General features: G+C 41.9%; 1 protein-coding gene across 4 annotated transcripts; it reads left to right on the plus strand.

Moving 5' to 3' along the window:
- The first annotated feature begins 5191 nt into the window (after nucleotides 1-5191).
- On the plus strand, nucleotides 5192-27401 carry LOC115120456 (epidermal growth factor-like protein 7). 4 transcript variants are annotated; one of them, XM_029649408.2, is made up of 9 exons: nucleotides 5193-5405; nucleotides 16684-16922; nucleotides 17874-17999; nucleotides 20775-20887; nucleotides 20966-21061; nucleotides 21377-21577; nucleotides 25231-25307; nucleotides 26326-26488; nucleotides 26641-27401. In XM_029649408.2, exons 2-9 carry the CDS (start codon nucleotides 16843-16845, stop codon nucleotides 26658-26660), a joined length of 876 nt encoding a protein of 291 aa, XP_029505268.1. In that variant the 5' UTR covers nucleotides 5193-5405; nucleotides 16684-16842; the 3' UTR covers nucleotides 26661-27401. The 4 variants fall into 4 exon arrangements, with proteins under 4 accessions (XP_029505259.1, XP_029505268.1, XP_064873420.1 ...); XM_029649399.2 differs by having other exon boundaries at nucleotides 5192-5405; nucleotides 20775-21061; XM_065017348.1 differs by lacking the exon at nucleotides 5193-5405 and adding an exon at nucleotides 6605-6823 and having other exon boundaries at nucleotides 20775-21061.
- Nucleotides 27402-27415: the final 14 nt, after the last annotated feature.

Below are 27415 nucleotides of genomic sequence, written 5' to 3' on the forward strand. Positions count from 1 at the left end.
GGAGCTCTGCCAGAGTGACCATCAGGTTCTTGGTCACCTCCCTGACCAAGGTCCTTCTCACCCAATTGCTCAGTTTGGCCGGGCGGCCAGAGTCTTTGTGGTTTTTAAGAATAATGGAGGCCACTGTGTTCTTGGGGACCTTCAATGCTGCAGAAATGTTTGGGTATTAATAATGATATATTTAATATAAGTAGACATGCACTCATAATTGACTGTAGCACATATAAAGAACCCACAAGCCACCGGTGGCTGAAAACACAATCATCACGGGATGAACTAGTGACGAATTTATGGCCAAGGGTGGTCCCTTTAAAAATCATTCCTTCCTCCCTTGCCCCTTGCCCTGCAAGTGTATACTTGTCAGACTTCATGATACATCATCAGAAGTGTCTACTTAACTTGAGGGGATAGGGTGCGTCTTTTAAGTGTTTGGACTGCAGCCTCTGTCTTTATATAACTGTAGCATAAGCTATGCTGCAGCAAATGTAGGACTATTGGTTATCTATTTTGTCACAATAAAACAAAAAGTTACCATGATGAGATGATAGGTCTACATGAATTCACACCATGCTATTCATATAAATTATTTATAAGTTACCAGTTATTTATCCCGGGAAAAGAGAGTGGTTTTGGTTGGTAATTCCCGGTAAATCTTGGGAACCCTGTTCCCGCCTTTCAACCCTAATGTACACACAATATCCCATAATGACAAAGTGAAAACATGTTTTTAGAAATGTTTGTAAATGTCTAGAAAATTACATTGAAAAATATAATTTACTAATTTATATAAGTATTCACACCCTTGAGTCAATACTTTATAGAAGCACCTTTGGCAGTGATTACAGCTGTGAGTCTTTCTGGTTAAGTCTCTAAAAGCTTTCCACACCTGGATATTGCAACACTTCAAAACATTTCAAAATTCTTCAAGCTCTGTCAAATTGGTTGATCATTGTTAGATAACCATTTAAAGGTCATGCCATATATTTTCAAGTAGATTTAAGTCAAAACTATAACTTGGCCACTCAGGAACATTCAGTGTCTTTTTGATAAGCAACTCCAGTGTAGATTTGGCCTTGTGCTTTAGGTTATTTTCCTGCTAAAAGGTGAATTCATCTCCCAGTGTCTGGTGGAAACTCCCCAGTCCTTAACGATTACAAGCATATGCAGCCACCACAATGCTTGAAATTATGGAGAGTGTTACTCAGTAAGGTGTTGTATTGGATTTGCCATGAACATAGCACTTTTTATAGTATTACTTTAGTGCCATGTTGCAAACAGGATGCATGTTTTGGAATATTTGTATTCGGTACAGGCTTCCTTCTTTTCACTCTGTCATTTAGGTTAGTATTGTGGAGTAACTGCAATGTTGTTGACCATCCTCACTTTTCTCATATCACAGCCATTAAACTCGGAAACTGTTTGAAAGTAATTATTGGCCTCATGGTGAAATCCCTGAGCGGTTTCCTTTCTCTCCGACACCTTAGTTAGGAAGGATGCCTGTATCTTTGTAGTGACTGGGTGTATTGATACATCATCCAAAGTGTAATTAATAACTGCACCATACTCAAATTGATATTCATTCAATATCTGCTTTTTAGGTGCCCAATAGGTGCCCTTCTTTGCGAGGCACTGGATAGCCTCCAAGGTCTTTGTGATTGAATCTATGTTTGAAATTCACTGCTCGATTGAGGGACCTTACAGATAATTGTAGGTATGGGGTACAGAGATGAGGCAGTCATTCAAAAAACATGTTAAAACGCTATTATTGCACACAGAGAGTCCAGCAAATGTTTACTTTTTAACTTAGGATTGCCATAACAAAGGGGTTGAATATTTAATTACTCAAGACATTTCAGCTTTTCATTTTAAATAAATTTGTTAACTTCTAAAAACACATTTCCACTTTGACAAAATGGGCTATTCTATATAGGCCAGTGACACAACATTTAATCCACTTTAAATTCAGGCTGTAAGACAATTATTTATTTTTTAAATCAAGGAGTGTGAATACTTTCTGAAGGGACTGTAGATGGAGTCATTTTAATGCATGGGTTTTACAGTCCCGTCCATAGAGAGCAGTGGCAGTCGGTGCCGTTTAAGGTTATGAGCATGGCCTTACTTTTATTACAGCATATTGGATGACTGTCATTCAAATTCCATTCACCCAGCTCAATGTAGCATCGATAGGTTTAGGCTACTACATGACACTCAAATTTTCCCTAAACCTATCATATAGTTGCTACAACCTAGCCACAAATTAAAAGTTTATAATGTAAGTGCACAGGTCGAGAGACAAATTGTAGTAATCAAGGTGACAGACAGTGGCACATTCAATACCGCCTTGCACACTTTTACCTGCATCTAGCTGATTTAGGGTGAAATCATTCATCCAAACAGTTGCAAACGAGAGTTTCTATTGGACAAATTTGGGTAGGTTGATCCCCGTTTTGTTCCAATTGCTTCCGTTTCAGAAACTATTCCAAGAGAATCGGCAGAATGAATACACACAGTTCACTTTCATAGTAGCCACATACAAACAGCATTATAACTTTGCTCGTTGTATAATTCTCTCACATTTACGCACTCTCCTCCTCTCACCTTTTTCCTTCGCGTGTGGACCTTTCCAAGCCAAACCTTCGTACCATATCCGCTACACACTGCTTACATCGTTGTCACCGTATTAGTTAACGTCATAGTCAACATAGCTACTAGAACTAACGTGTTAGTAAACCTGCCACAATCAAGCAGTACAGTGTACAGCAAGCAGCTTATCAGTTATACCGGCGGGCCCCAGTTGCAATAAATTAATACAACCGAAAGCTTACCTTGACTTGGAGGAGTGCCCGTGTTGGATAGCCTTAGCTAGCTAGCTAACATAAATAGCAATCCACTCTGTTTGAGGAGACCTAATTAGCTAGCTAAATGAAAAGTGGAAAAAAAATACAACCAAATATATCTAGCTCTTTCTGCTGGTGCTGCTGCTAATTCTCCTTAATTTTTGAAGAAATGAATTTGTACAAAATTGTTCAGCTATTGTCTTTCTCTCTCTTGGAGTCAATTACTTACCATATTTTATGCACTACAGTGCTAGCTAGCTGCAATTTATGCTTTCAGTACTAGATTACTTATCTGATACTTTGATTGGGTGGAGAACATGTCAGTTCATGCTGCAAGAGCTCTGATAGGTTGGAGGACGTCCTCCGGAAGTTGTCATAATTACTGTGTGAGGGGGTGAGAACCATGAGCCTCCTAGGTTTTAAATTTAAGTCAATGTACCCAGAGGACAGAAGCTAGCTACCCCTGAGAGTGCTGTTGAGGCTATTGTAGAGCTTTGTTGCAAAACAGTGTGAATACACTGCATTTATATACTGCTTGCTCTCAAAGTGCAGGAAGTTAACAATCTGTGGCTTAGATTGAACTCAAAGTAGACACAAATGATAAACTAAGCAAAGCATTGCAACAAACTACTACAAATATGAAAGACTGCAACACACCGGCAAGTACAATAGCCTACACATGGAGAGGAACCTAAAGGCACATACAGTACCAACCAATACTACTCGCAGTGCTGCCTTGGCTGCAGTCTGCTGGTCCGCAGCTGCTCCCTTCTTCTTAGCAGCCACCGCCTTGGCATCAGTCAACAAGTTCAACTTCAACTTGAGAGTGGAGCATGCTTTATAGACTCAGCAAAAAAAGAAATGTCATCTCACTGTCAACTGCGTTTATTTTCAGCAAACTTAACATGAGTAAATATTTGTATGAACATAACAAGACTCAACAACTGAGACATAAACTGAACAAGTTCCACAGACATGTGACTAACAGAAATTGAATAATGTGTCCCTGAACAACAGGGGGGGTAACAGTCTGTATCTGGTGTGGCCACCAGCTGCATTAAGTACTGCAGTGCATCTCCTCCTCCACCAAATTTGCCAGTTCTTGCTGTGAGATGTTATCCCACTCTTCCACCAAGGCACCTGCAAGTTCCCGGACATTTCTGTGGGAAATGGCCCTAGCTCAGTCCGCCTCCAAAACGATCCTGCACCAGAGTACAGGCCTCGGTGTAACGCTCATTCCTTCAACAATAAACGCGAATCCGACCATCACCCTTGGCGAGACAAAACCGCGACTCGTCAGTGAAGAGCACTTTTTGCCGGTCCTGTCTGGTCCAGCGACGGTGGGTTTGTGCCCATAGGCGACGTTGTTGCCGGTGATGTCTGGTGAGGACCTGCCTTACAACAGGCCTACTAGCCCTCAGTCCAGCCTCTCTCAGCCTATTGCGGACAGTCTGGAAACTGATGGAGGGATGAAAAGCCAACTGACATTTACTCCTGAGGTGCTGACTTGCTGCACCCTCGACAACTACTGTGGTTATTATTTGACCATGCTGGTCATTTATGAACATTTGAACATATAATATAATCTCCACCCGGCACAGCCAGAAGAGGACTGGCCACCCCTCATAGCCTGGTTCCTCTCTAGGTTTCTTCCTATGTTTTGACCTTTTTCTAGGGAGTTTTTCCTAGCCACCGTGCTTCTACACCTGCATTGTTTGCTGTTTGGGGTTTTAGGCTGGGTTTCTGTACAGCACTTTGAGATATCAGCTGATGTAAGAAGGGATATATAAATAAATTTGATTTGATATGCAACCCTAAACAGGAAGGGTCTCTATTTACAGTAATAATGTATGCTGATTAAGCCTACGCTGTAACGGTGCAATGTAATGAAATCTTTTGTGGGTTCAAATCTGAAGGCCTACAGTACAGTCCAGGGTTGGGATCAATTCAAATTGAAGGCAGTCAATTCAGGAAGTACTGAAATGCCAATGACTTCTCAATGAACTGAAAAGTAGAAGCTATTTATTTGATTCGTTTTTCAAAGTTTTTTTTATGTCAATCACTTCCTAAGTGACTGCCTTTAATTCGAATTAACCCCATCTCTGACAATAGTCAGAGCAAGACGCTTTTTCTTGTCCCCTTCAAACTCTGACCGTAGACTATAGGCCTAATGGGGACAGAGGATGCTTTAAAAGGTAATTGACAAAGAGGTTCAAGCAGGATGGAGTGTTTGTGCAGTAGAACGGTTTTATCAGCGTGAAACACTCACAGGAATTCCGGTTTGGGATTGTCCATCCAATTCCTGCGTTCCACAGGAAGCTCTGGATAAAAAGCAACTGAAAAACGCCCAAAGGCATTTCATTTCTCTCCATTCGGTTCACGGGGAGCATCTAAACATTAAGCGTTGAGGCTTAATTCTAAGAAAAAAAACGTAGGGACGAGCTAAAAATAAATTGCAACGATGGAAGAGTCCACTAAACTGGCTGTCAAGTGGTCGGAGTTTGTTCTCATGGCAGCATCGGCTCTGCGTGCGCGAGCCGCACCACCACATGACCTCATACTGAGGGGGTAAGAAGAGTTTTTTTCGTTTATCTTAACTCATAATTTTGTTAACTTTTGGAGAGAAAAAAACGTATTTACTATACTTATGTAATATGTTTTAATTGTGTTGACGAAACAACGGTGGCTATTGAGCCCTCTTCTAGGCCTACTGCCAGTATTAAAAATGACACATATTTTTATATTAGACATGCATAGCCTAACCTTACTTACAACTCAAATGTGACAAATCATTGTCACGTCATTGGGACCCGTTTCGATCAAGCCACAGCCGACCACGACCAAGGGCGCGAAACGGAATAGCTTTATGATATGCTATGAGCATTTATGGACCTGTCTAAATGGAAATGACCTTTTCGTCGTGGGTGTGGCACAATGGCGGGGTTGGAGGGGATGTAGCCTATACTTGAGAAAGTAGCTTGAGACATTGGAATACGATAGGCCTTCATGGTATTAATTGAATGCGCTCCCAAGCATTGTGCTAGTCAACTCATTGCAAAAATATATATTTATTAACGTCTGATAATGTGGTATGCTACAACAACAATTAGCCTACATTTAACAATATATTTATAAAGGTGGCATATTTCAACTAAATGTATCACATTTGATGAGAAAATTCCCACTAGGCATTACTTGAATCAACGTGATTCAACCTAATGAAATGATTGTAACGACCCTGGGTTTATAAGCGCGGAAATCGACTCTGCCGCACGTATATGCTTTTGCGGCACAGTCGATAGCGCCCTGGACCTCGGGCTAGAAGGTCGAGGAATCGAGACCTGCTCCCTGCTGTTTCATAACATTATGTTGAACCAACCTGAATTAGACGTTGAATTGAGGTCTCTGCCCAGTTGGTTGTCATTTTCCCTGGTAGGCCTAGGCTATCAATAGCTCTGCTAGAAATGGACAACAAAATATGAATGTGGATGATGCTATTTTTAGGACCTGTTACAGGCTACAGTAGCCCCGTATTTTCAAAAGACGCCCAAACCATATTATCCTTCTCCAATGCAACTCCAGGTTCATTCGCTCTTGGACACGATAGCGCTTGTAATAAATAGCCTACAAATAAATTCAAGTGAAATCTCTTTGTAGTAACGCTACGCGGGGAGTCCCCCTCGACCCGTCGCGGTTGCGAGATACCCAGCTGGCTCGAGCCGGAGGGGGTGCTGCCGCGGCTACCCCCCATGCGCACTTTGACAGTTAGTAGGTTTGTAGGCTACTCACGGAGACGGAACCTGCATCTGGACTGGCAGAGAGATATTACTACAAGGCTATAACACAAGACGACTCAAAGGGAAACGCTCACTAGGCTACTAACTAGCATAGCGAGTGGATTTGACCGAGGTTTTCCGTTTTGCTAGACATTTCACATTCTGGACAAGGGAACAGTGCGTTGCTACTTAGCTGCACATGGAACAGTTGTAAGTTTAAAAGCGAAAACGAGTATCCCTTAATTTCACTAAATTACAAGGAGCACATTGGAATTACTATATCAGACTTGTAAGTTGCACGTTTTCATTCCATTTCAGCCCATTACGCACATTAATTATATAGCCAATGCGTACGATCCGCTCACTTTTACTTTTGATAGGACCATATCAATGATATCATTTCTATAGGCTAAGCTTGTTATACTTTGACTATTATTAATATCGGTAACTTTTGCATTATGTTGTAGGCTACTGAGAATAAGTGGGTATACGTGTATATGCGTGCGTATGTGTATGCGAAAGTGAGATAGAAAGAAGAGCAAGAGCATCTCTGGCTCAGAGGCAAGTTTGCGGTGTGTGATCTAATGATGAAAGTATTGTAAAACACTGCCGTCTGTTGGCCACTGTAAGAAATGTGTCGCATGTGCCAACTGCTTAATTCTATAATGATGCATTGACTAGACCAGTGTTGCCCTAGCACTTAACAGCTGATTCAAGTAACCAACTTTACTAGGGCAAAAAACAAAACGTGCACCCAGGGTTGGCCCCAGGACCGACTTTGGGAAACCCTGGACTAGACCAGGGCAATGAGAGCATGTTCCATCCACTGAGTGTTGGGATAGCTGTTGTTTACTTTGAATACCAAGCTCATTAGCATCAATAACAATATTTTAAGATCTCAACTAGATCAATATTTACCTGATTTCACAGCCTCGTCTCATAGACTAGATGTAACGTAAATCCTAGACACTCAAATTAGTAAAATATGTTAGATTTCGTAAGGTTACATAAAACAGATGGTTACTTAAGGCAAAAACGAAATTAGGTTGGATGGTCAGGGTGGATGGGTGGGCGTATAACGCAAATGTCTAACCACCTAGAGATTGTGAGTTCGAGTCTCATCACGGAAAACTTTAGCATTTTAGCTAATTAGCACCTTTCTCTCTACTTAGCATGTTAGCTAACCCTTCCCCAGTGGTGGAAAAAGTACCTAATTGTCATTCTTGAGTACAAGTAAATATACCTTAACAGACAATGACTCAAGTAAAAGTGAAAGTCACCCAGAAAAATACTACTTGAGTAGAAGTCTAAAAGTATTTGATTTTACATATACTTAAGTATCAAAAGTAAAAGTATAAATCATTTCAAATTCCTTGTATTAGGCAAACCAGATGGCACGATTTTTTACATTTTTAATTTTGGATAGTCAGGGGCACACTCCAATGAGTCTGCAAAATCATAGGCAGTAGGGATGTTCTCTTGATAAGTACGTGAATTGCACCATTTTCCTGTCCTGTCAAGCATTCCAAATCAAACTAGTACTTTTGGGTGTCAGGGTAAATGTATGGAGTAAAAAGTACATTATTTTCTTCAGGAATGTAATGAAGTAAAAGTAGTCAAAAATGTAAATAGTATAGTACAGATACCCCCAAAAATGACTTAAGTAATACTTTGAAGTATTTTTACTGGAGTACTTTACAACACTGCACTTCCCCTAACCCTAACTTGAACCCTTTTTAGCTTTCCCCTAACCTTAACCTTTTTATCTAACCATTTCCTTAACACTTTTTAGATAACCCTTCCCCTAACCTTAACCTTCTTAGCTAACCCTTCCCCTAACCTTAACCCTTTAACCTAACTCCTAAATTTAACCCTAACCCCTAGCCTAGATTACATTAGCCAACTAGCTAATGTTAGCCATCTAGCTAGATTCGTAACATATCAAACGTTTTGAAAATTCGTAACATATAAGACAAATTGTAATTCGGAACATTTCATATGAAATGGCCGATGGACAGCCACAAATTAATACAGACCACATGAAACGTAATATATCACATTAAATGGAGAGGCTTGAATTTACGTACAGAATAATACAAAATACTCTGAGTCCAGGTTGGAGTTCAGAGGATTTGAGCAATTAACCCATTTATCGGTCCAGGTGAAGCTGTTCAGTTTTGTTTTGTGTGGCCAGGTCTGATTTGAGTACTGTGTTCTCGGCTGGGGGGAGTTGTGGTTAGATCGTGCTACGTGTGAACTGAGGATGAACTCAGTGTGAACTGTGTGTGTTTTAGGGCTCCATGCAGTCAGGGAAGATACACAGCATGTCTCAGTCAATGGCATTGGTTTATGATTCTGCCAGTGTCAAATCCCCACCTCATGCACTCTCACAGATCCCCAGGGGTATGACATAATTCTCTTAGGTAATCCATTCAGGAAGACAGAGGTGTGTGCTCTTCATCTTACAACCCATACACTTTATCTGAACATGGAAACGGCAGTGACTTTTGACCTACCCTTATCCTGCCCACTCTTCCCATTTTTATATTTGAGTAATTTAGCAGACACTCTTATCCAGAGCAACTTACAGTAGTGAGTGCATACATTTTTCATTTATTTTCCCCTGTACTGGTACTGAGAATTGAACCCACAACCCTGGTGTTTTTTACATATCCCAAATCCGAAAGGGGAGTGGGGTCATGGCCAGGGTCTGCTAATATCAACAGCAACCTTGGAGCAATTAGGATTTAGAGCCTTGTTCAAGGGCACATGGACAGATTTTTCACCATGTCGGCTCGGGGATTCAAACTATCAACCTTTCAGTTACTGGCCCAATGCTCTAAACTAGGGGTGGGCAACTCCAGTCCTCGAGGGCCTGATTGGTGTCACACTTTTTCTCAATCCCTAGCAAACACAGCTGATGAATCAAATTGCATTCTAAACTGAGGATCATGATTAGGTGATTATTGGAGTCAGGTGTGTTAGCTGGGGCTGGGGAAAAACTGTGACACCAATCAGGCCCTCAAGGACTGGAACTGCCCACCCCTGCTCTAAACGCTAGACTACCTGCCTTCCCCTACCATCCCCTCTCTCTTTCCACAGGGGAGGAACCCTCAGACACAGATGTGCTAGTCTCTTCCCCCACCCAACCCACCGTCCATAACCCCTCCTTGGGCCCGACCTTGGTAACCCCCCGACAGGCATGTTGTGTTGTCAGCTGATCCCACTGTCTGAAGCCATTAGGGAGATATCCTCCATACAGGGATTCACAGAGCCTCACTCCTCAGACTTACACTTAGACAGATAGACAGCCCCCAGCCACTATCATTGTCTGTCTGTCTGTCGGTCAGCATGGACCTCTGCCTAGGTGGGCTCACCTGGGACACAGCAAAGAGAAGGGGGGTGGAAGGGGGGCACTGAGATATTGGAGTATGGGGTAAAGGGAAAAATGTTTTTATGGGTCTTTATTGCCTAAAAGTCTTTCCTATATGGTGCTTTATCACCTGTGGAGGTGAGTGTCATGTTGTGTCTGTTGTGCAGGGAGAGTGAACCCAGGCATTGGCTGCTTGGCTTAATATGTTTCTATTAGAGAGGATAATGTCTGTAGAAATAGATTGTATGTAACCAACAAGGTTGTAGGTTCAATTACGTGTTGATATCATCCACCTATATCTTAGCCAGAGGTTGTTACATGTACTATATATTCCCTGTGGGAGTAGGACTCCGACTATTGGCAGCAGTAGCCAGTCTCACAACCTTACATTTAACTACAATCTAATCATCGGCAACACAGCTGCTGGCTATGATGTTCTCAAACCACACCAGGCACTTTGTCAGGAAGCAAGGCTGTGATAGCTGCACACCTTAAGGTCTTTTTTGATACTTAAAATTTGCACTTGATCTACTCTAAAGATAAGAGCAGACTGGAGCTATGCTGTACTGTACTGTACTATTGCTGTGGCGATTTGTGAATGAACCCAAGCTGTGTAAGGTTTGCGTGTTTGCTCTCTGGGCTTAGAGCCAATAGAGGATCTGAGAGACATGCACGCTGTCAGCCAGGGCTTAGCGGCACCTCCAGCCTAACTCTGTCTATGTCCCAAATGGCACCCTGTTACCTATATAGTGTATTCTTTTGACCAGGGCTCATGGGGCTCTGGTCAAAACTAAAGTATGGTGACATTTACAACGCAGACTAACTCTTTATTCCCTATCAGGCTAGCCGCTAGCCCAAGGCTAAGAGCAACCACCCAGGGTAACATTAGTGTTATGCTATTGGCTACAACAAGAACCAAGGCCCTGGCCTATATAGGATCAACTCCAGGTCTGCTTCTGCATCCCAAATGGCACCCTATTCCCTATATAGTGCACTACATTTGACCTGAGTCCTATGAGCCCTGGTAAAAAAGTAGTGCATTATATATGGAATAGGGTGCCATTTGGGATGTATCCCAGGTTAACTGTAGTGCCATCTTGGAGGCTAAATCAAAATTCAGAGCCAGAGTACCCCCAGCTCTTCTGAAGGTTAACCAAACTCCTGCTATAGTTCTCCATCAATCTAACAGAGTGGAACGGGAGGTAGGAAGAGATTATGGGACAGAGCTGGAGGTAGACCTATCTTCACTTTATGTTCTGAGAGACGGGCAAGTCCACCCTGGCCTCACACAGGATCTGTCTCTGTGTATGTTCATGTGTATGCATGTGTGTGTGTCGCCTTGGTATCTGTGCGTGTGTGGGTCAATAGACAATATAACAGAGCTATAATAATGTCCAGGGTTTTAGGGTGGATCAGGGGTTCAGATAAAACCACTAAACCAGCTATACAGTCTCTTAGGGCCTCATCATCCAGACCGCCCTGTTGGCTCCATGGCTGTCCCAAATGGCACCCTATTCTCTACATAGTACACTACTATTGACCAGAACCCTATCTGCCCTGGTCAAAAGTAATGCACTATATAGGAAATAGGAAATAGGGTGGCATTTGGGGAACACCGCATGATGCCACCTTTCTCCCTGGGGCCTGGCTGTGGTGGGGAGTGATGGGTTAACAGCCCTCTAATGACAGGTCATCATCCAGGGACCGTAGGGGTGCAGTGTCGGAGGAGTCCACAGGATGTTGGTTAGCCGGGAACATTAACCCAGCAGAGAGAGCATGGTGAATGTTTACACCCATGCACACACACAACCTACCGCTCCGAGCACCCGACAAACAATCTAGCTCAGACACTCAGCATGAAGCACAAACATGGCTCAAATCATCTTTACAGTCAGTGGCAAACAGTGTTCTGAGCGGAGGGGGTACAGTAACCACCAACGTGCTAAATCTGGTTACTGCACCCCCTTACTGCTGCTACCTGTTGTCTGAACTCATTCACTTTTACGACAGCCATGTTTAAAATCACCCACCAGGGAAGCACAATCAAATCTATTTTAAACAACTCATAAAATCGGGGGATCGTTATATAAATAAATGGGTTGATTACGTTAAGCTTTTCAAGATGAAGGGCTCTGCCGTTCATACAAAGAGCTGTGGTAGGGAAACTGGAGTCACGTAACAAACGAAAGAGAAAGTACATAGCTATATATTATGAATACAGTGAAAATATGACCTGTGTGAATTAGGGTTAAATATTTTCCCTGTATTTTTACAAATGTTTCATCCCGAGAATAAATCACTTTTCTCCTGGGTAACCCGCTATTTCTCGCCAAAACCGGAAAGGTCATTCAAAAGCATGATAAAGCATATAAATAAACCTATATCTGGAAGCCCAAATGATTGTGCTGTTATCCAATACATACAGTGGGGCAAAAAAGTATTTAGTCAGCCACCAATCTCACGATACATGGCCCCATTCATTCTTTCCTTTACACGGATCAGTCGTCCTGGTCCCTTTGCAGAAAAACAGCCCCAAAGCATGATGTTTCCACCCACATGCTTCACAGTAGGTATGGTGTTCTTTGGATGCAACTCAGCATTCTTTGTCCTCCAAACACGACGAGTTGAGTTTTTACCAAAAAGTTCTATTTTGGTTTCATCTGACCATATGACATTCTCCCATTCTTCTTCTGGATCATCCAAATGCTCTCTAGCAAACTTCAGACGGGCCTGGACATGTACTGGCTTAAGCAGGGGGACACGTCTGGCACTGCAGGATTTGAGTCCCTGGCGGCGTAGTGTGTTACTGATGGTAGGCTTTGTTACTTTGGTTGGTCCCAGCTCTCTGCAGGTCATTCACTAGGTCCCCCCGTGTGGTTCTGGGATTTCTGCTCACCGTCCTTGTGATCATTTTGACCCCACGGGGTGAGATCTTGCGTGGAGCCCCAGATCGAGAGAGATTAGCAATGGTCTTGTATGTCTTCCATTTCCTAATAATTGCTCCCACAGTTGATTTCTTCATACCAAGCTGCTTACCTATTGCAGATTCAGTCTTCCCAGCCTGGTGCAGGTCTACAATTTTGTTTCTGGTGTCCTTTAACAGCTCTTTGGTCTTGGCCATAGTGGAGTTTGGAGTGTGACTGTTTGAGGTTGTGGACAGGTGTCTTTTATACTGATAACAAGTTCAAACAGGTGCCATTAATACAGGTAACGAGTGGAGGACAGAGGAGCCTCTTAAAGAAGAAGTTACAGGTCTGTGAGAGCCAGAAATCTTGCTTGTTTGTAGGTGACCAAATACTTATTTTCCACCATAATTTGCAAATAAATTCATAAAAAATCCTACAATGTGATTTTCTGGATTTTTTGTCTAATCTTGTCTGTCATAGTTGAAGTGTACCTATGATGAACATTACAGGCCTCTCTCATCTTTTTAAGTGGGAGAACTTGCATAATTGGTGGCTACACACCACATACAAAAACCCATGCCACACCCTGGCCTGACCAAATAAATGAAGATAAACACAAAATACTTCGACCAGGGCGTGACACGCTCTTGGGTAAATAAATTAAACTAGCTCCCTACTCCAGATGCCTACTGGATAACTTATTTGTATTGCTTTTAATCTTTTTAATGAATTTATCTTAACACTTTCTTCTTAACTAGCTATTTGTGTAGGTAGCTTTCAAGTAAACGCAATGAGTAGGCTTATTTATTTGAGTGTGGACTATATTACTGTGTGGTGCAAATAAATCAAGAAATAATAAGTACTGGATTATATGACTGGAATTACACACATTGTTCAATCCATGATAAAGCAGGGAGAGAACATGCGATTCTGTTGTAGCACAAGTATAGGCTAGCAAAATGGATTTTAGTTTTGAAACATAATAAGGCCTATTTGTATAATTAGTAGGCTGACGCATACATACCTTTCAGAATATTTCCCCTAATGTTATTAGCCTACTTCCTCTTTCTCTCTCTGTTGTCGCTTCATTCCTTCCTCGCTTTCAACAGTTAAATTAAATAAGTTTTGTTGTCCTTATCTCCATCATTCTAATGACATCCTTGAATAATATAGGACTAGAATTAGATGCAGAAGGCTTTCACTTCTCTTCACGAACATTGAATGGTTATGGGTCTGAATAAATAACTGCTATAGCCTACCACCATCGCGTGTTCAGTCTTCTTTCAAACTATCCATGAGTTGTTCTATTGGCTGCTGTATTTAACATTCAGCAAACAAGAGCTTCCATCCCTCCTCGAATAGTCTATTGGTATAAAAAATGATGTCCAGCAAGCTATTCTAGTCTAGCTTTTCCTGCATGTGACTCCAAGAGCTAAGGAGCCTTTTTTAAGGAGAGCGATGATGAGATGATAGGTCTACATACATTGTGAACTATGCTCCATACTGAGATGGGCTGTCTATCCCCACCCTGAGCGTTGATGAATACTTTCCGAAGGCACTGTATAATTTAACAGTTCACTTTTCACGCCATGCTGTTCATATAAATCATTTATTATAATTTGCTGGTTTGTCATTGTTATTTATCCCGGGAAAAGGAAGTGGTTTTGGGCAGTAAATCTCGGGAACCGGGTTCCTGCCATTCAACCCTAGTGTAAATGTTGAGTCATTTGCTGTGAAGTGAAATTAATGTCAGTGCTGGTATGTTAATCACTGGCACATTTCTTATTATACAGAGCGAGTCGTACTGAGTCTCTGACTTTAATTCTCTCTTTCTGTGTGTGTCCACCTCTACCCCATTCCATTAAGACATTTTAGTTCCAGGATTCAATCCGATCGTCCCTTTTTGGCTATGCACCATTTAAAGGTGATGTTACCGCAGTCGCAGAGATGGCATTCAAATTAAACGCTGCAGATGTTGGCTCAATCAGAAATGTCAACTGCGCAACAACGTGGATCTTCCGGATTGAATCCTGGCCTTATTTTAGTAACAGAGCTACACTCTCCACTGCAGATTCAACCTCATCATTGTATTAAAACTAGAGGTCGACCGATAATGATTTTTCAACGCCGATACCGATTATTGGAGGACCAAAAAGCCGATACCGATTAATCGGCCAATTTTTGTTGTTTTTTTGGTTTTGTAATAATGACAATTACAACAATACTGAATGAACACTTATTTTAACTTAATATAATACATCAATAAAATCAATTTAGCCTCAAGTAAATAATGAAACATGTTCAATTTGGTTTAAATATTGCAAAAACAAAGTGTTGGAGAAGAAAATGAAAGTGCAATATGTGCTATGTAAGAAAGCTAACGTTTCAGTTCCTTGCTCAGAACATGAGAACCTATGAAAGCTAGTGGTTCCTTTTAACATGAGTCTTCAATATTCCCAGGTAAGAAGTTTTAGGTTGTAGTTATTATAGCAATTATAGGACTATTTCCCTCTATACCATTTGTATTTCATTAACCTTTGACTATTGGATGTTCTTATAGGCACTTTAGTATTGCCAGTGAAACAGTATAGCTTCCGTCCCTCTAGTTAGCGCGCGCTAATTAGCTAGCAATTTCACTTCGGTTACACCAGCCTCATCTCGGGAGTTGATAGGCTTGAAGTCATAAACAGCGCAGTGCTTGATGCACAACGAAGAGCTGCTGGCAAAATGCACAAAAGTGCTGTTTGAATGAATGTTTACGAGCCTGCTTCTGCCTACCACCGCTCAGTCAGATACTTGTATACTCAGTCAGATTATATGTAACGCAGGACACGCTAGATAATATCTAGTAATATCATCAACCATGTGTAGTTAACTAGTGATTATGATTGATTGTTTTTTACAAGATAAGTTTAATGCTAGCTAGCAACTTACCTTGGCTTACTGCATTCGCGTAACAGGCACTCCTTGTGGAGTGCAACGAGAGAGAGGCAGGTTGTTATTGCGTTGGACTAGTTAACTGTACCGTTGCAAGATTGGATCCCCCGAGCTGACAAGGTGAAAATCTGTCGTTCTGCCCCTGAACAAAGCAGTTAACCCACCGTTCCTAGGCCGTCATTGAAAATAAGAATGTGTTCTTAACTGACTTGCCTAGTTAAATAAAGGTATAAAAATAAAATAAAAATTGGCAAAAAAATCGGCATCCAAAAATACCGATTTCCAATTGTGATAACTTGAAATCGGCCCTAATTAATCGACCATTCCGATTTAAAAAAAATTAAATTACATTTTTACCTTTTATTTTACTAGGCAAGATTAATCGGTCGACCTCTAATTAAAACAGTATGTACATCATCTGTTTTAACTTAAAGTATTACATAACCCATTGCTCTTTATGTTACACTATCACTCCAGAACTTGATTTGAGGTTCAAGTCAAGCAGTAAGTATGTTTTCTGGTGTGGGAACTGATATTTGGAGTGTTGTTTGGAGATGGATTCTGTTTGAGTGTTTATAAATGGGGGTAACACTTAAGCCTTCCACATCAGCTATGAGAGTGGAGAAGTAAGCTAGTACTGTCTCTGATGTGAGAACTCAGTGAACTTCTTTCTATCATGGTTTCTCTAAAAGGTTAGATGTTGATATGACTGACTGGGATTCAAACCAGGATCGTCTGTGCATCACAAGTGGAGTGGAAACGTCAAGTGGAAATGCATGAAAAGAGTGAACAGAAGTTACTCTTCATTTCCAGAACCCAAACTTCTGTGTTTGTCCCTCTCTGTGTACCTACAGGTAGTTGGCATCCTCCTCCTAGAAGTCTAAAACAAGGCTCTTAACATCAAAGAGAGAGACACAGCCACAGCCCTTCTCCCCTTCCCCTCATCCTCCTTTCTTCTCCCATTGGACAGAGAGAGAGAGAGAGAGAGTGAAAGTGAGAAAGAAGAGGGAGACATGTACCAAACACTCCTCCTCTCCTCCTCGCTCTTCATCCTCCATGTGACGGCCACTCCACAGTTCCACGGTCACCACGGGTAACAGCTCCCTCATTCCATTTCTTGTGTTTGTTATTGGTCGTCACCCATTATTGGTCCCTGTGATAGCTCGGTTACATGGGCCTCTAGCTTCAGTTACACACCAATCATTTGTGGAGTTAATTGGGGGCTATATATTTAGAATGGTTATTTGCTTCATTTGGCATTCTCACCCTGAGTAAATGTATACTGATAGTCCAGATAACAGTTAAACATTTACGACGGTGACATGTTGTATTAGACCTATATCAACTCTATGGAGATGCAGGTTCTTTGAGATCTCAGTTGATTTGGCCAGAGAAGAAAACAAACTACAACCCTTACAAAAGATCAAAGGGTGATGGAAGGTTAGAGGTGACTCTCAACACAAGACAGGTTCAGTGGCGATAACATTGGCCAATCAGCATCAATTACATGTCAGTTAACTGTCACTGACACAGAGACCTCGAGGTCACGTCATCAACTGAGGGTTAAAATGCTTGAGGGACTGATTAGTTCTCAGACTGGTTAAGAGAGACCACCACAGCAGGTTTTAAACCCAGTCTCAAACTGTCCCCTGACACGGCACATTCTATATGTGAATGCTTCAGAGGTAATCAAGAGTAAGTGGTGTAATTTCACATTTTAAACCATTACGATTCCTGTCAGTAATTTCACTTCCAACATTAAGCAAATTGTTTATTTGACGATAAAGAATTGTGATTATGTTGAATTTCATGACTTGGAGTGTAGCTAGCTGTTAAACCTAACACAGTGACAGACTGATGACAGCAGAGACAGTCCTAATTTAATATAATATATGCCATTTAGCAGATGCTTTTAACAGTCAAGCATGCATTACTTTTTTACATATGGGTGGTCCCAGGAATCGGACCCAGAGTTCTCATATGTTCCAAAGAATACCTCACTAGTCTCTACCTGTGTGAGTGATTTCCTATGTGTGTGTTGCAGGAGGAGGGTGTGTGGCAGAGATATTCATCACAGCAGTGTCATCACGACGACCGAGTCGTTCGTCCAGCCCATTCACAAACCTTACATCACCCTATGTCAGGGGCACCGGCTCTGTAGCACCTACAAGTAAGTGACACAGCCATGACTCTCATGACCACTACTGTTGCTATCACTGTCAATATCTCTATCACTGTCAATATCGCAATCGCTGTCAATATTTCTATCGCTATAACTGTCAATATTTCTATCGCTGTCAATATCTCTATCGTTATCAATATCACTATCATTGTCACTATCACTGTCAATATCGCTTTCGCAGTCAATATCACTATCATTGTCTCTGTCACTATCACTGTCAATATCGCAGTCAACATCTCTATCACTGTCGATATCGCTGTCAATATCTCTCACTGTCGATATCGCTATCACTGTCTATATCACTACCAATATCTCTCTATCACTGTCAACATCGCGATCACTGTCAATATCGCGATCGCTGTCAATATCTCTATCGCTATAACTGTCAATATTTCTATCGCTGTCAATATCTCTATCGTTATCAATATCACTATCATTGTCTCTATCGCTGTCAATATCACTACCAATATCTCTCTATCACTGTCAACATCGCGATCACTGTCAATATCGCGATCGCTGTCAATATCTCTATCGCTATAACTGTCAATATTTCTATCGCTGTCAATATCTCTATCGTTATCAATATCACTATCATTGTCACTATCACTGTCAATATCGCTTTCGCAGTCAATATCACTATCATTGTCTCTGTCACTATCACTGTCAATATCGCAGTCAACATCTCTATCACTGTCGATATCGCTGTCAATATCTCTCACTGTCGATATCGCTATCACTGTCTATATCACTACCAATATCTCTCTATCACTGTCTACATCACTACCAATATCTCTCTATCACTGTCTATATCACTACCAATATCTCTCTATCACTGTCTATATCACTACCAATATCTCTCTATCACTGTAAATATCTCTGTCAATATCTCTATCACTGTCTATATCACTACCAATATCTCTATATCACTACCAATATCTCTCTCACTGTCTATATCACTACCAATATCTCGCTATCACTGTAAATATCTCAATATCTGTCTATATCACTACCAATATCTCTATATCACTATATCACTGTCTATATCACTACCAATATCTCTCTATCACTGTCTATATCACTACCAATATCTCTCTATCACTGTAAATATCTCTGTCAATATCTCTATCACTGTCTATATCACTACCAATATCTCTATATCACTACCAATATCTCTCTCACTGTCTATATCACTACCAATATCTCTCTATCACTGTCTATATCACTACCAATATATCTCTCTCACTGTCTATATCACTACCAATATCTCTCTATCACTGTCTATCACTACCAATATATCTCTATCACTGTCTATCATTACCAATATCTCTCTATCACTGTCTATCACTACCAATATCTCTCTAACACTGTCTATCACTACCAATATCTCTCTATCACTGTCTATATCACTACCAATATCTCTCTCACTGTCTATATCACTACCAATATCTCTCTATCACTGTCTATATCACTACCAATATCTCTCTATCACTGTCTATATCACTACCAATATCTCTCTATCACTGTCTATATCACTACCAATATCTCTCTATCACTGTCTATCACTACCAATATCTCTCTATCACTACCAATATCTCTCTATCACTGTCTATATCACTACCAATATCTCTCTATCACTGTCTATCACTACCAATATCTCTCTATCACTGTCAATGTCTCTATTGCTATCGCTAGCAGACTTAGTCATGCGACTTTGTTTTTTTGTGTATGTATGGGAATCGAACCCGCCATCATCTACCAACTGAGCTACAGAGGACCACATATTTAGCATTGTCTATAAAGTCTGACCTCAGCCAACATCAGGCAATACATTCATCTCTGACACAGAAGATGTTAAGGGGAATTTATACATTGTTCTACTCTAAAGAAGGTAGACAGCTCCTGATATTTTTTTACAGAGGAGTCTTATCCCTCCAGGTGAAGACCTGCCGCTGTCCTCGCTACCACTGTCCTCTCTGTTGTATCGCTTTCTCTGTTCATCTCTCTCTACCCCCCCGCCTCCATGTCTCTCTCGTGCTTTCCCTCTTTCTCTCCCCCTTTGTCTCTCTCTGGCTCACTCCCTCTTCCCCCCCCCCTCTCTAAGTCTCTCTTTCATATCATACTCATACACAGAAGTGGGTCATGGCGGTACATATTTTGGTGGAATATAAATATCAAGCAATTTGTGTAACTACGGGAAATGAACAGCCAGCCCACAGAGACCACTGCTGTGTTTATCTTGGACAACCTCTCCCTCTGTGCTTACGCACTCTTTCATTCTTTCTCTCTCTCTCTCGCTCTCTCTCTCCGCAGCAGCAGACTGCTCCCAAGCCGACAACCATAATTATAAACTTTTCTTCCCACCATGAGACTGATGTTATTGATTAATTTGTGAGACATCTTTTGTGAGGCTATTTTTCTCTTTCCTGCTCTCTTTCCCTTTTTCTCTCTGAGGACAATGCCAGGAAACATTTCAGCAGATTTCAGTGAAACAGCAGAACCCAGAACTGGCTTGGTGTCAACCTCACCCCCTGCCATCCTTTCCACATCCTCCCCCTCTTGTCACACACACTTGGTAACCATTGGTCCATGGTCCAGCCTAATATACCTGTGTGTCCATGTCTGCTGACAAGGAGAAAACTCTAGGAGCTCTGCACGCACACAGTGGTTCTCAGAATCATCACTCAAACCTATTTAAGTGGCTCTGTGTGGGCTGTAAAGACCTTGTCTGACCTAGCTGTAACATTATGTTGTGTGTTTCTCCAGGACAGTGTACAGGGTGGCGTACCGTCAGGTGCCCAGAGCAGTGCCAGTCTCACACTCTTACCCAGAATGCTGCCCGGGTTGGCGACGACTCCACTCACACAACTGTAACCAAGGTAATAGGGGTTTACACTCTCCTAGCATCCCGTATGTGTGCATGTTCATTTTTGATTATTTCTCTCTGTCCTCTCCAGCGGTGTGTGGCCAGTCCTGTGTGAACGGAGGAACATGTTTAAGACCCAACCACTGCGCCTGTCCTCTGGGATGGATGGGTCGTAACTGCCAAACAGGTACACACACACACACACGCTCCTGCACGTACACACAGTATTGTACAGCTAACCTTGTGGATAGCTGTACAATTCAGTCCCATTCAAAATCCTATTTTCGCTAAGCCTGTACTCTTACCTTTATAACCTTAAACCTAACCCTAGTTCTTAACCCTAAAACTTTCCCTAGTTCTTACCCTAAAACTTACCCTAGTTCTTAACCCTAAAACTTACCCTAGCTCCTAACCCTAACCCTTAACGTAATTCTAACCATTAACGTAATTCTAACCCTAACAATATCAGTGACACCCAGTCTCTCCTCCCTCTCTCTGTCAGATGTGGATGAGTGCAGTGAGCAGCAGCCCTGTTCTCATCAGTGTGTGAACATGGCAGGCAGCTACCACTGTGTGTGTAGAGAGGGCTACAGGCTGGCAGGAGACACACACTCCTGTGAGAACCTTCCTCCTCCTCCGGCCTCTTCCACCCACCCCAGTCAAGAAGCAGCAAACGATCACAGACCCCCCTCCAGTGATACAGGTACACCTCCACCATTATCTTTATCTGCAGACATGATAATCAATCGTGTGTGTGTGTGTGTGTGTGTTTGTTTCAGCAAAGCCTCCAATGGGAGTGAAGAAGAGGACAGACAGGACCACAGCCAGGCTCTTGGTCCATTATTACTTTTGGTACGCGCTATGCCAAACTCTACTCGTACCGTGAGTAATAATGCACTGAGACTGGTGCACACTGCAAAGTGGACCGCATGCAGTCAACAACCAACAAGGTGTGGTGGTGTATGTTATGACCAGATGGACCACACTGATAACCAGTATAAACAACGATTGATAGACCAACTGCGGTCAGCAACCAACAGTTTGTGGTCATGTACAGTATGGTACCTGATGAACCATGCTGATAACCACTGTTTGTACATCAGCTAGCTGTTTGATGTAGACCAGGGAAGGGCAGCTTTGATGGGGGTGGGGGCCACAAAAAATTGGAACTCATCATGGGGGGCCGCAGTGGCTCGTGGGTCACGTTCCATACCCACACCTGCAGTCAGAGCCAGCCCTAGGCTTTTGGGGCCAGGGGCCCTAAGCTAAATGTTGTTATACCATTCTAACTATCCACAGGTGGGGGCAGTTGCCCATCCCTGATGTAGACCTTTCTTCCCCATCTTTAACATAGGAAAACTTCTTACCATTCCAAAATGTTCCTTTAGTATGCAGTGAAACATCCTCCTCTCCCACACTTTCACACACTCAAGCTATTCTCTAAACTGCTGCATATCACTGAAGAAAAGGGAAAAAACAGCTCCCATAGATGTGCTGTGTTTGGCGTAACTCAGCAACAGGCTAAAACAACCTCCCATGTCTAGAAGTGGCTGGATGGAACCCAAAGAAATTCCCATTTCTCTCAGACTGTTAGCCAGTAAACTGTAGTACGATGAGCATACATTACACACATAAAGAAAGACTAATCATTTCCTCTAGCTTGTGTCTGTCTGTCTAGATAGAGATGAGATATACAGGATAGATTGTCTTACACACTAAACTACACAAAGAGAGAAAAACAGCAGTAAAAAAACAGATGTTACAGATTGTACTTGGTGAAGGTGACGCAGGGGGAATATGTGCAGGCTCAGTACAGTTCTGTTCTCCTGGCCAACAAAGTGCAAGGCCAACAGGCTGCTGCAGCATTAACATCAGCAGCAGTATTGTCTTGGTTAATGGCCCTATTATATCCATGAACTGTTCATATCCAGGCTGAGGTATGATGTTGATGAAGATCACCAAGACAAACAAGGGAATAAATGCCCTGCTCAGACCTTAACAGCTCTCGTCTGAATCCCTCCATCTTTTTTCTTCCTTCTCGGTCTCTCTCTCTCTTCTTGGCCGGAACTTGCGCTCTCATTCCAGCTTCATCAACTTCATCTGCTGGGGGTCGCCTCCCTCCCTTTCGACTCTTGTCCACATCTGGGAGAGATTGAGTTGTTCTCAGCCTTAGCTCCGTGGCTGACCGAGGGGAGACGTGGGGTTTGTACCCAGCTCTGAGCCCATAGCTCTGGGGACCTGTCATGGTGAACAGGGGGACACTCGGTGGCTGGTTGGACTCAGGCCAACTTAGCTCACCCCTCCTTGTCTTGTAACTGATACAGGACAACATGTTTAGCCATGATGGACTGTGTGTCTTATTCATAGTGCCCTCTCTTCCAGTTACATGGTGTGTGTGTGTGTCATTTCCTCATATCCTCTGCCCCTTTTGCAGTCTTAAGTTATGGATTTGTTACCGGCTTCACCCCTAGCACTGAATTCCCCAGCCAGCTTGTGGTTCTCTTCCCATTTGTTTCATAGCTCTGAGACTGAGGCCCCCTGTCTGCTTATGAATCACTCTGGAGCAGGATCGGAGTAAGATGCTGAAGTCATTATCTATCTCAAAGACATGTCACAAGTCTAAGCTTTAGATAGAATTGGAAGGATTAACCATCGCACTCTCTCCCACCCGTTCCACTCTAAAAATTGTCAGACTCCAGCCACCGTAGTCATAGACTGTTCTCTGTGCTACCGCACGGCAAGAGGTACCGGAACGCCAAGTCTAGGTCCAAAAGGCTTCTTAACAGCTTCTACCCCCAAGCCATAAGACTCCTGAACAGCTAATCAAAGGGCTACCCAGACCCCTCTTTTATGCTGCTGCTACTCTCTGTTTATAATCTATGCATAGTCACTTTAACTCTACCTACATGTACATATTACCTCGATATAGCCTGGCTTGTTATTTTACTGCTGCTACTCTCTGTTAATAATCTATGCATAGTCACTTTAACTCTACCTACATGTACATATTACCTCGATATAGCCTGGCTTGTTATTTTACTGCTGCTACTCTCTGTTTATAATCTATGCATAGTCACTTTAACTCTACATGTACATATTACATGTATTTTACTATTACTATGCATAGTCACTTTAACTACCTAGCATATTACTGGCCTTGTTATTTTACTGCTGCTACTCTCTGTTTATAATCTATGCATAGTCACTTTAACTCTACCTACATGTACATATTACCTCCATATAGCCTGGCTTGTTATTTTACTGCTGCTACTCTCTGTTTATAATCTATGCATAGTCACTTTAACTCTACCTACATGTACATATTACCTCCATATAGCCTGGCTTGTTATTTTACTGCTGCTACTCTCTGTTTATAATCTATGCATAGTCACTTTAACTCTACCTACATGTACATGATAGCCTGGCTTGTTATTACACTTTAACTCTCCATATAGCCTGGCTTGTTATTTTACTGCTGCTACTCTCTGTTTATAATCTATGCATAGTCACTTTAACTCTACCTACATGTACATATTACCTCCATATAGCCTGGCTTGTTATTTTACTGCTGCTACTCTCTGTTTATAATCTATGCATAGTCACTTTAACTCTACCTACATGTACATATTACCTCCATATAGCCTGGCTTGTTATTTTACTGCTGCTACTCTCTGTTTATAATCTATGCATAGTCACTTTAACTCTACCTACATGTACATATTACCTCGATATAGCCTGGCTTGTTATTTTACTGCTGCTACTCTCTGTTTATAATCTTTAACTCTGCATAGTCACTTTAACTCTACCTGTTTATAATCTATGTACATTTATCTACCTCATGTATATAGCCTGGCTTGTTATTTTACTGCTGCTACTCTCTGTTTATAATCTATGCATAGTCACTTTAACTCTACCTACATGTACATATTACCTCCATATAGCCTGGCTTGTTATTTTACTGCTGCTGTTTAATTTTTTTAACTTTTATTTTAAATTTTGTACTTGTCTATTTTTTATCTAACACTTTTTTCTTGAAACTTCTTAAAGCATTGTTTGCTAAGGGCTTGTAAGTAAGCATTTCACTGTAAGGTCGCACCTGTTGTATTCGGTGCATAATATTTGATTTGATCTGTCCCCAAAGCTTTGTAAACTAACCCTACTGGGTCATATTCAGTAGGGTTCACTGTAGCAAAACGTTTTGCAACAGAAAATAAAAATCTGTGTTCTTATTGAAGCAGGTCAGGTAGTACCTCATAGTTTTCAAAAAGTTTTCTCCCAATACACAACCCCATTGTGTAGATAGAGGGTGTCTTAAATACTGGTGATCCACAGTGTGATTGTGTGTGTTGTCTACAGGTGGAGGGTATGGGCTGACTGAGAACGTAACAGAGGAGGTCCAGAGCCTGAAGAACAGAGTAGAGCTGCTGGAGCAGGTACAACTGCACCCCCTGTTCTCTACCATCACCTGCACACACAGCTTTGTTTTGGGGAATTTTCAGGACATTCTGGGGAGTAAAAATGTATTTCCATTCAAAATTCTATTTTCCCTAACCCCAAACTCTAAACCTAACCTTAACCTCAAACCCTAAACCTAACCTTTACGCCAAAAATAGCATTTTAACAAATTCAGGACATTTAAAAATATATATATATTCCTACCTTGTCAGAAAATTCTAGTGACTTGTCAGAACATTCTGGTGACTTGTCAGTGGATTGTGGTCCTGATAAAGTAGGAAAACGTGTACACACATTCACACTCTCACAAACAGGCGTACATACCTTCTCCCTTCCTATCCTTGTAAAGTCCCCCTTAAACCCTTACCAGTCCCCCTCTAGCATCTCCCACCCACTCTGAGCCAGCGCCAGGCAGACACACGTTAGACTGTTACGCTGGTGTATTATCAAATACCACTCAAGATGTAATCATGAACTTTGTTAACCAACAGAGAACACACGCACTCACAAAACCCAGCATCCTTTGAAATGCCAGACTGTCATAGTGACCTTTTAAACGTCTTTTTAGTTTTTCATTAGAAGTCATGTTGTTAATGCTCGGTGGATTACAGTAAAACTGAATGAGGAGATGCAGGCAACTGAAATGGGAGGATCCGTATAATATAGCAGTACTTTCCCATTACAGCGACCGCTGTGATGGCGAGACGGATTGTGTTGGGATTTGTTGCCAATAGGAAAATAAATTGTATTGCGGTCATCTTCTCTGTTGTTGTCACTACATATACTAAACCCCCTCATCTTTTCTCCCTGCCACTGCCCTTCTCTCCCTCTCCCCTCACTCTTCCCTTCTCTCTCCTACCTCCCTCTTCCAAACCTCTCTCCTCTTTCTCCTGCCTCCCTCTTCCAAACCTCTCTCTTGCCTCTCTCTTCCAAACTTCTCCTCTCTCACCCATCTCTTTCCTCATCTCCTCTCTCCCTGCCTTTTCACCTCTCCAGAAGCTTCAGTTGGTCCTGGCCCCTTTCACCAGTCTATTCCCCATGTCGCTGGACGAGGGCGTGTCTGAGAAAACCAGCTTCCTGTCCCACTCCTTCCAGCAGCTGGATCGCATCGACTCGCTCAGCGAACAGGTCGGCTTCCTCGAGGAACGCCTCGGAAGCTGTGAGTGGATAAAGACAAAGTTTAAAACTTTTTTTTCATTTTGTACTCCTCTTGTTGGACAGGACAAAGTGGCCATATAATGGCTTGAAGTGGATGTGAAGTGATTTGGTTGACTATGGATAGTAACATTGATTTGTCCTTTGTTGCTAAAGGTTCCTGCCAAGAGAATTAGAAACAACAGGACTGGGTCACCCTCACCAACCAGATATCTCCAGACAAGAGTCCACAACACAATAGGAATGAATGCCCCAGCCCAGCGATATGGGAGGATGAGGATGAACATTAGCAGAACATAGGCCTACTCAGTGTTTGTGTATTCCTGTTCCTATACCAGCCCAAAGGCTAACTGGAACACTAGCTCTATGATGGGCAACCCTGTCATGTGCTGTCAGTGACACATACAACCCTTTTAAGTGTCCCTTTCCTTCACTCCTAACAGCATCATTTCATGTCATTGCTGTATTACGGAGACATAGAAGAGCATATAGCATCACCACCTGTGACGGTTACAGGGGCCACATTCTACCATTAGCACATTACCTGAGAGTCGAAGTTAAAACTGCCAATTTCACTCTGAAGTATCTGGTTTCCATGTTTTAGGTTCACATCAGTCCACTGTCAGAGCCCCCATGGTGGGGTTCGCATGGACATCTGTATTTATGTATTTAAGTTAGAATTCCTTGTGCTTATTTCATAGAGCTACAATAGTTAGTTTACTTTTTTTTTTTTTTTACCTTGTTTTGTAACTTTTTGTAATAAAATTGATTAAATCAAAAATGTCTTGTAGAGGATGTGTGTCTGCTCCACGTGGAAGAACAAGAGATCTCATTTGAACACTCAATGAACACATAAATAGTTGCCGATTTCAATTCTATGGAGAGTTAAGAAACAGTAATAAAGCTCTACAACAGCTCCTTAAGAAAAAAA

This window comes from Oncorhynchus nerka, linkage group LG4 (assembly GCF_034236695.1).
Source record: "Oncorhynchus nerka isolate Pitt River linkage group LG4, Oner_Uvic_2.0, whole genome shotgun sequence".
NCBI classification, from domain to species: Eukaryota; Metazoa; Chordata; class Actinopteri; order Salmoniformes; family Salmonidae; genus Oncorhynchus; species Oncorhynchus nerka.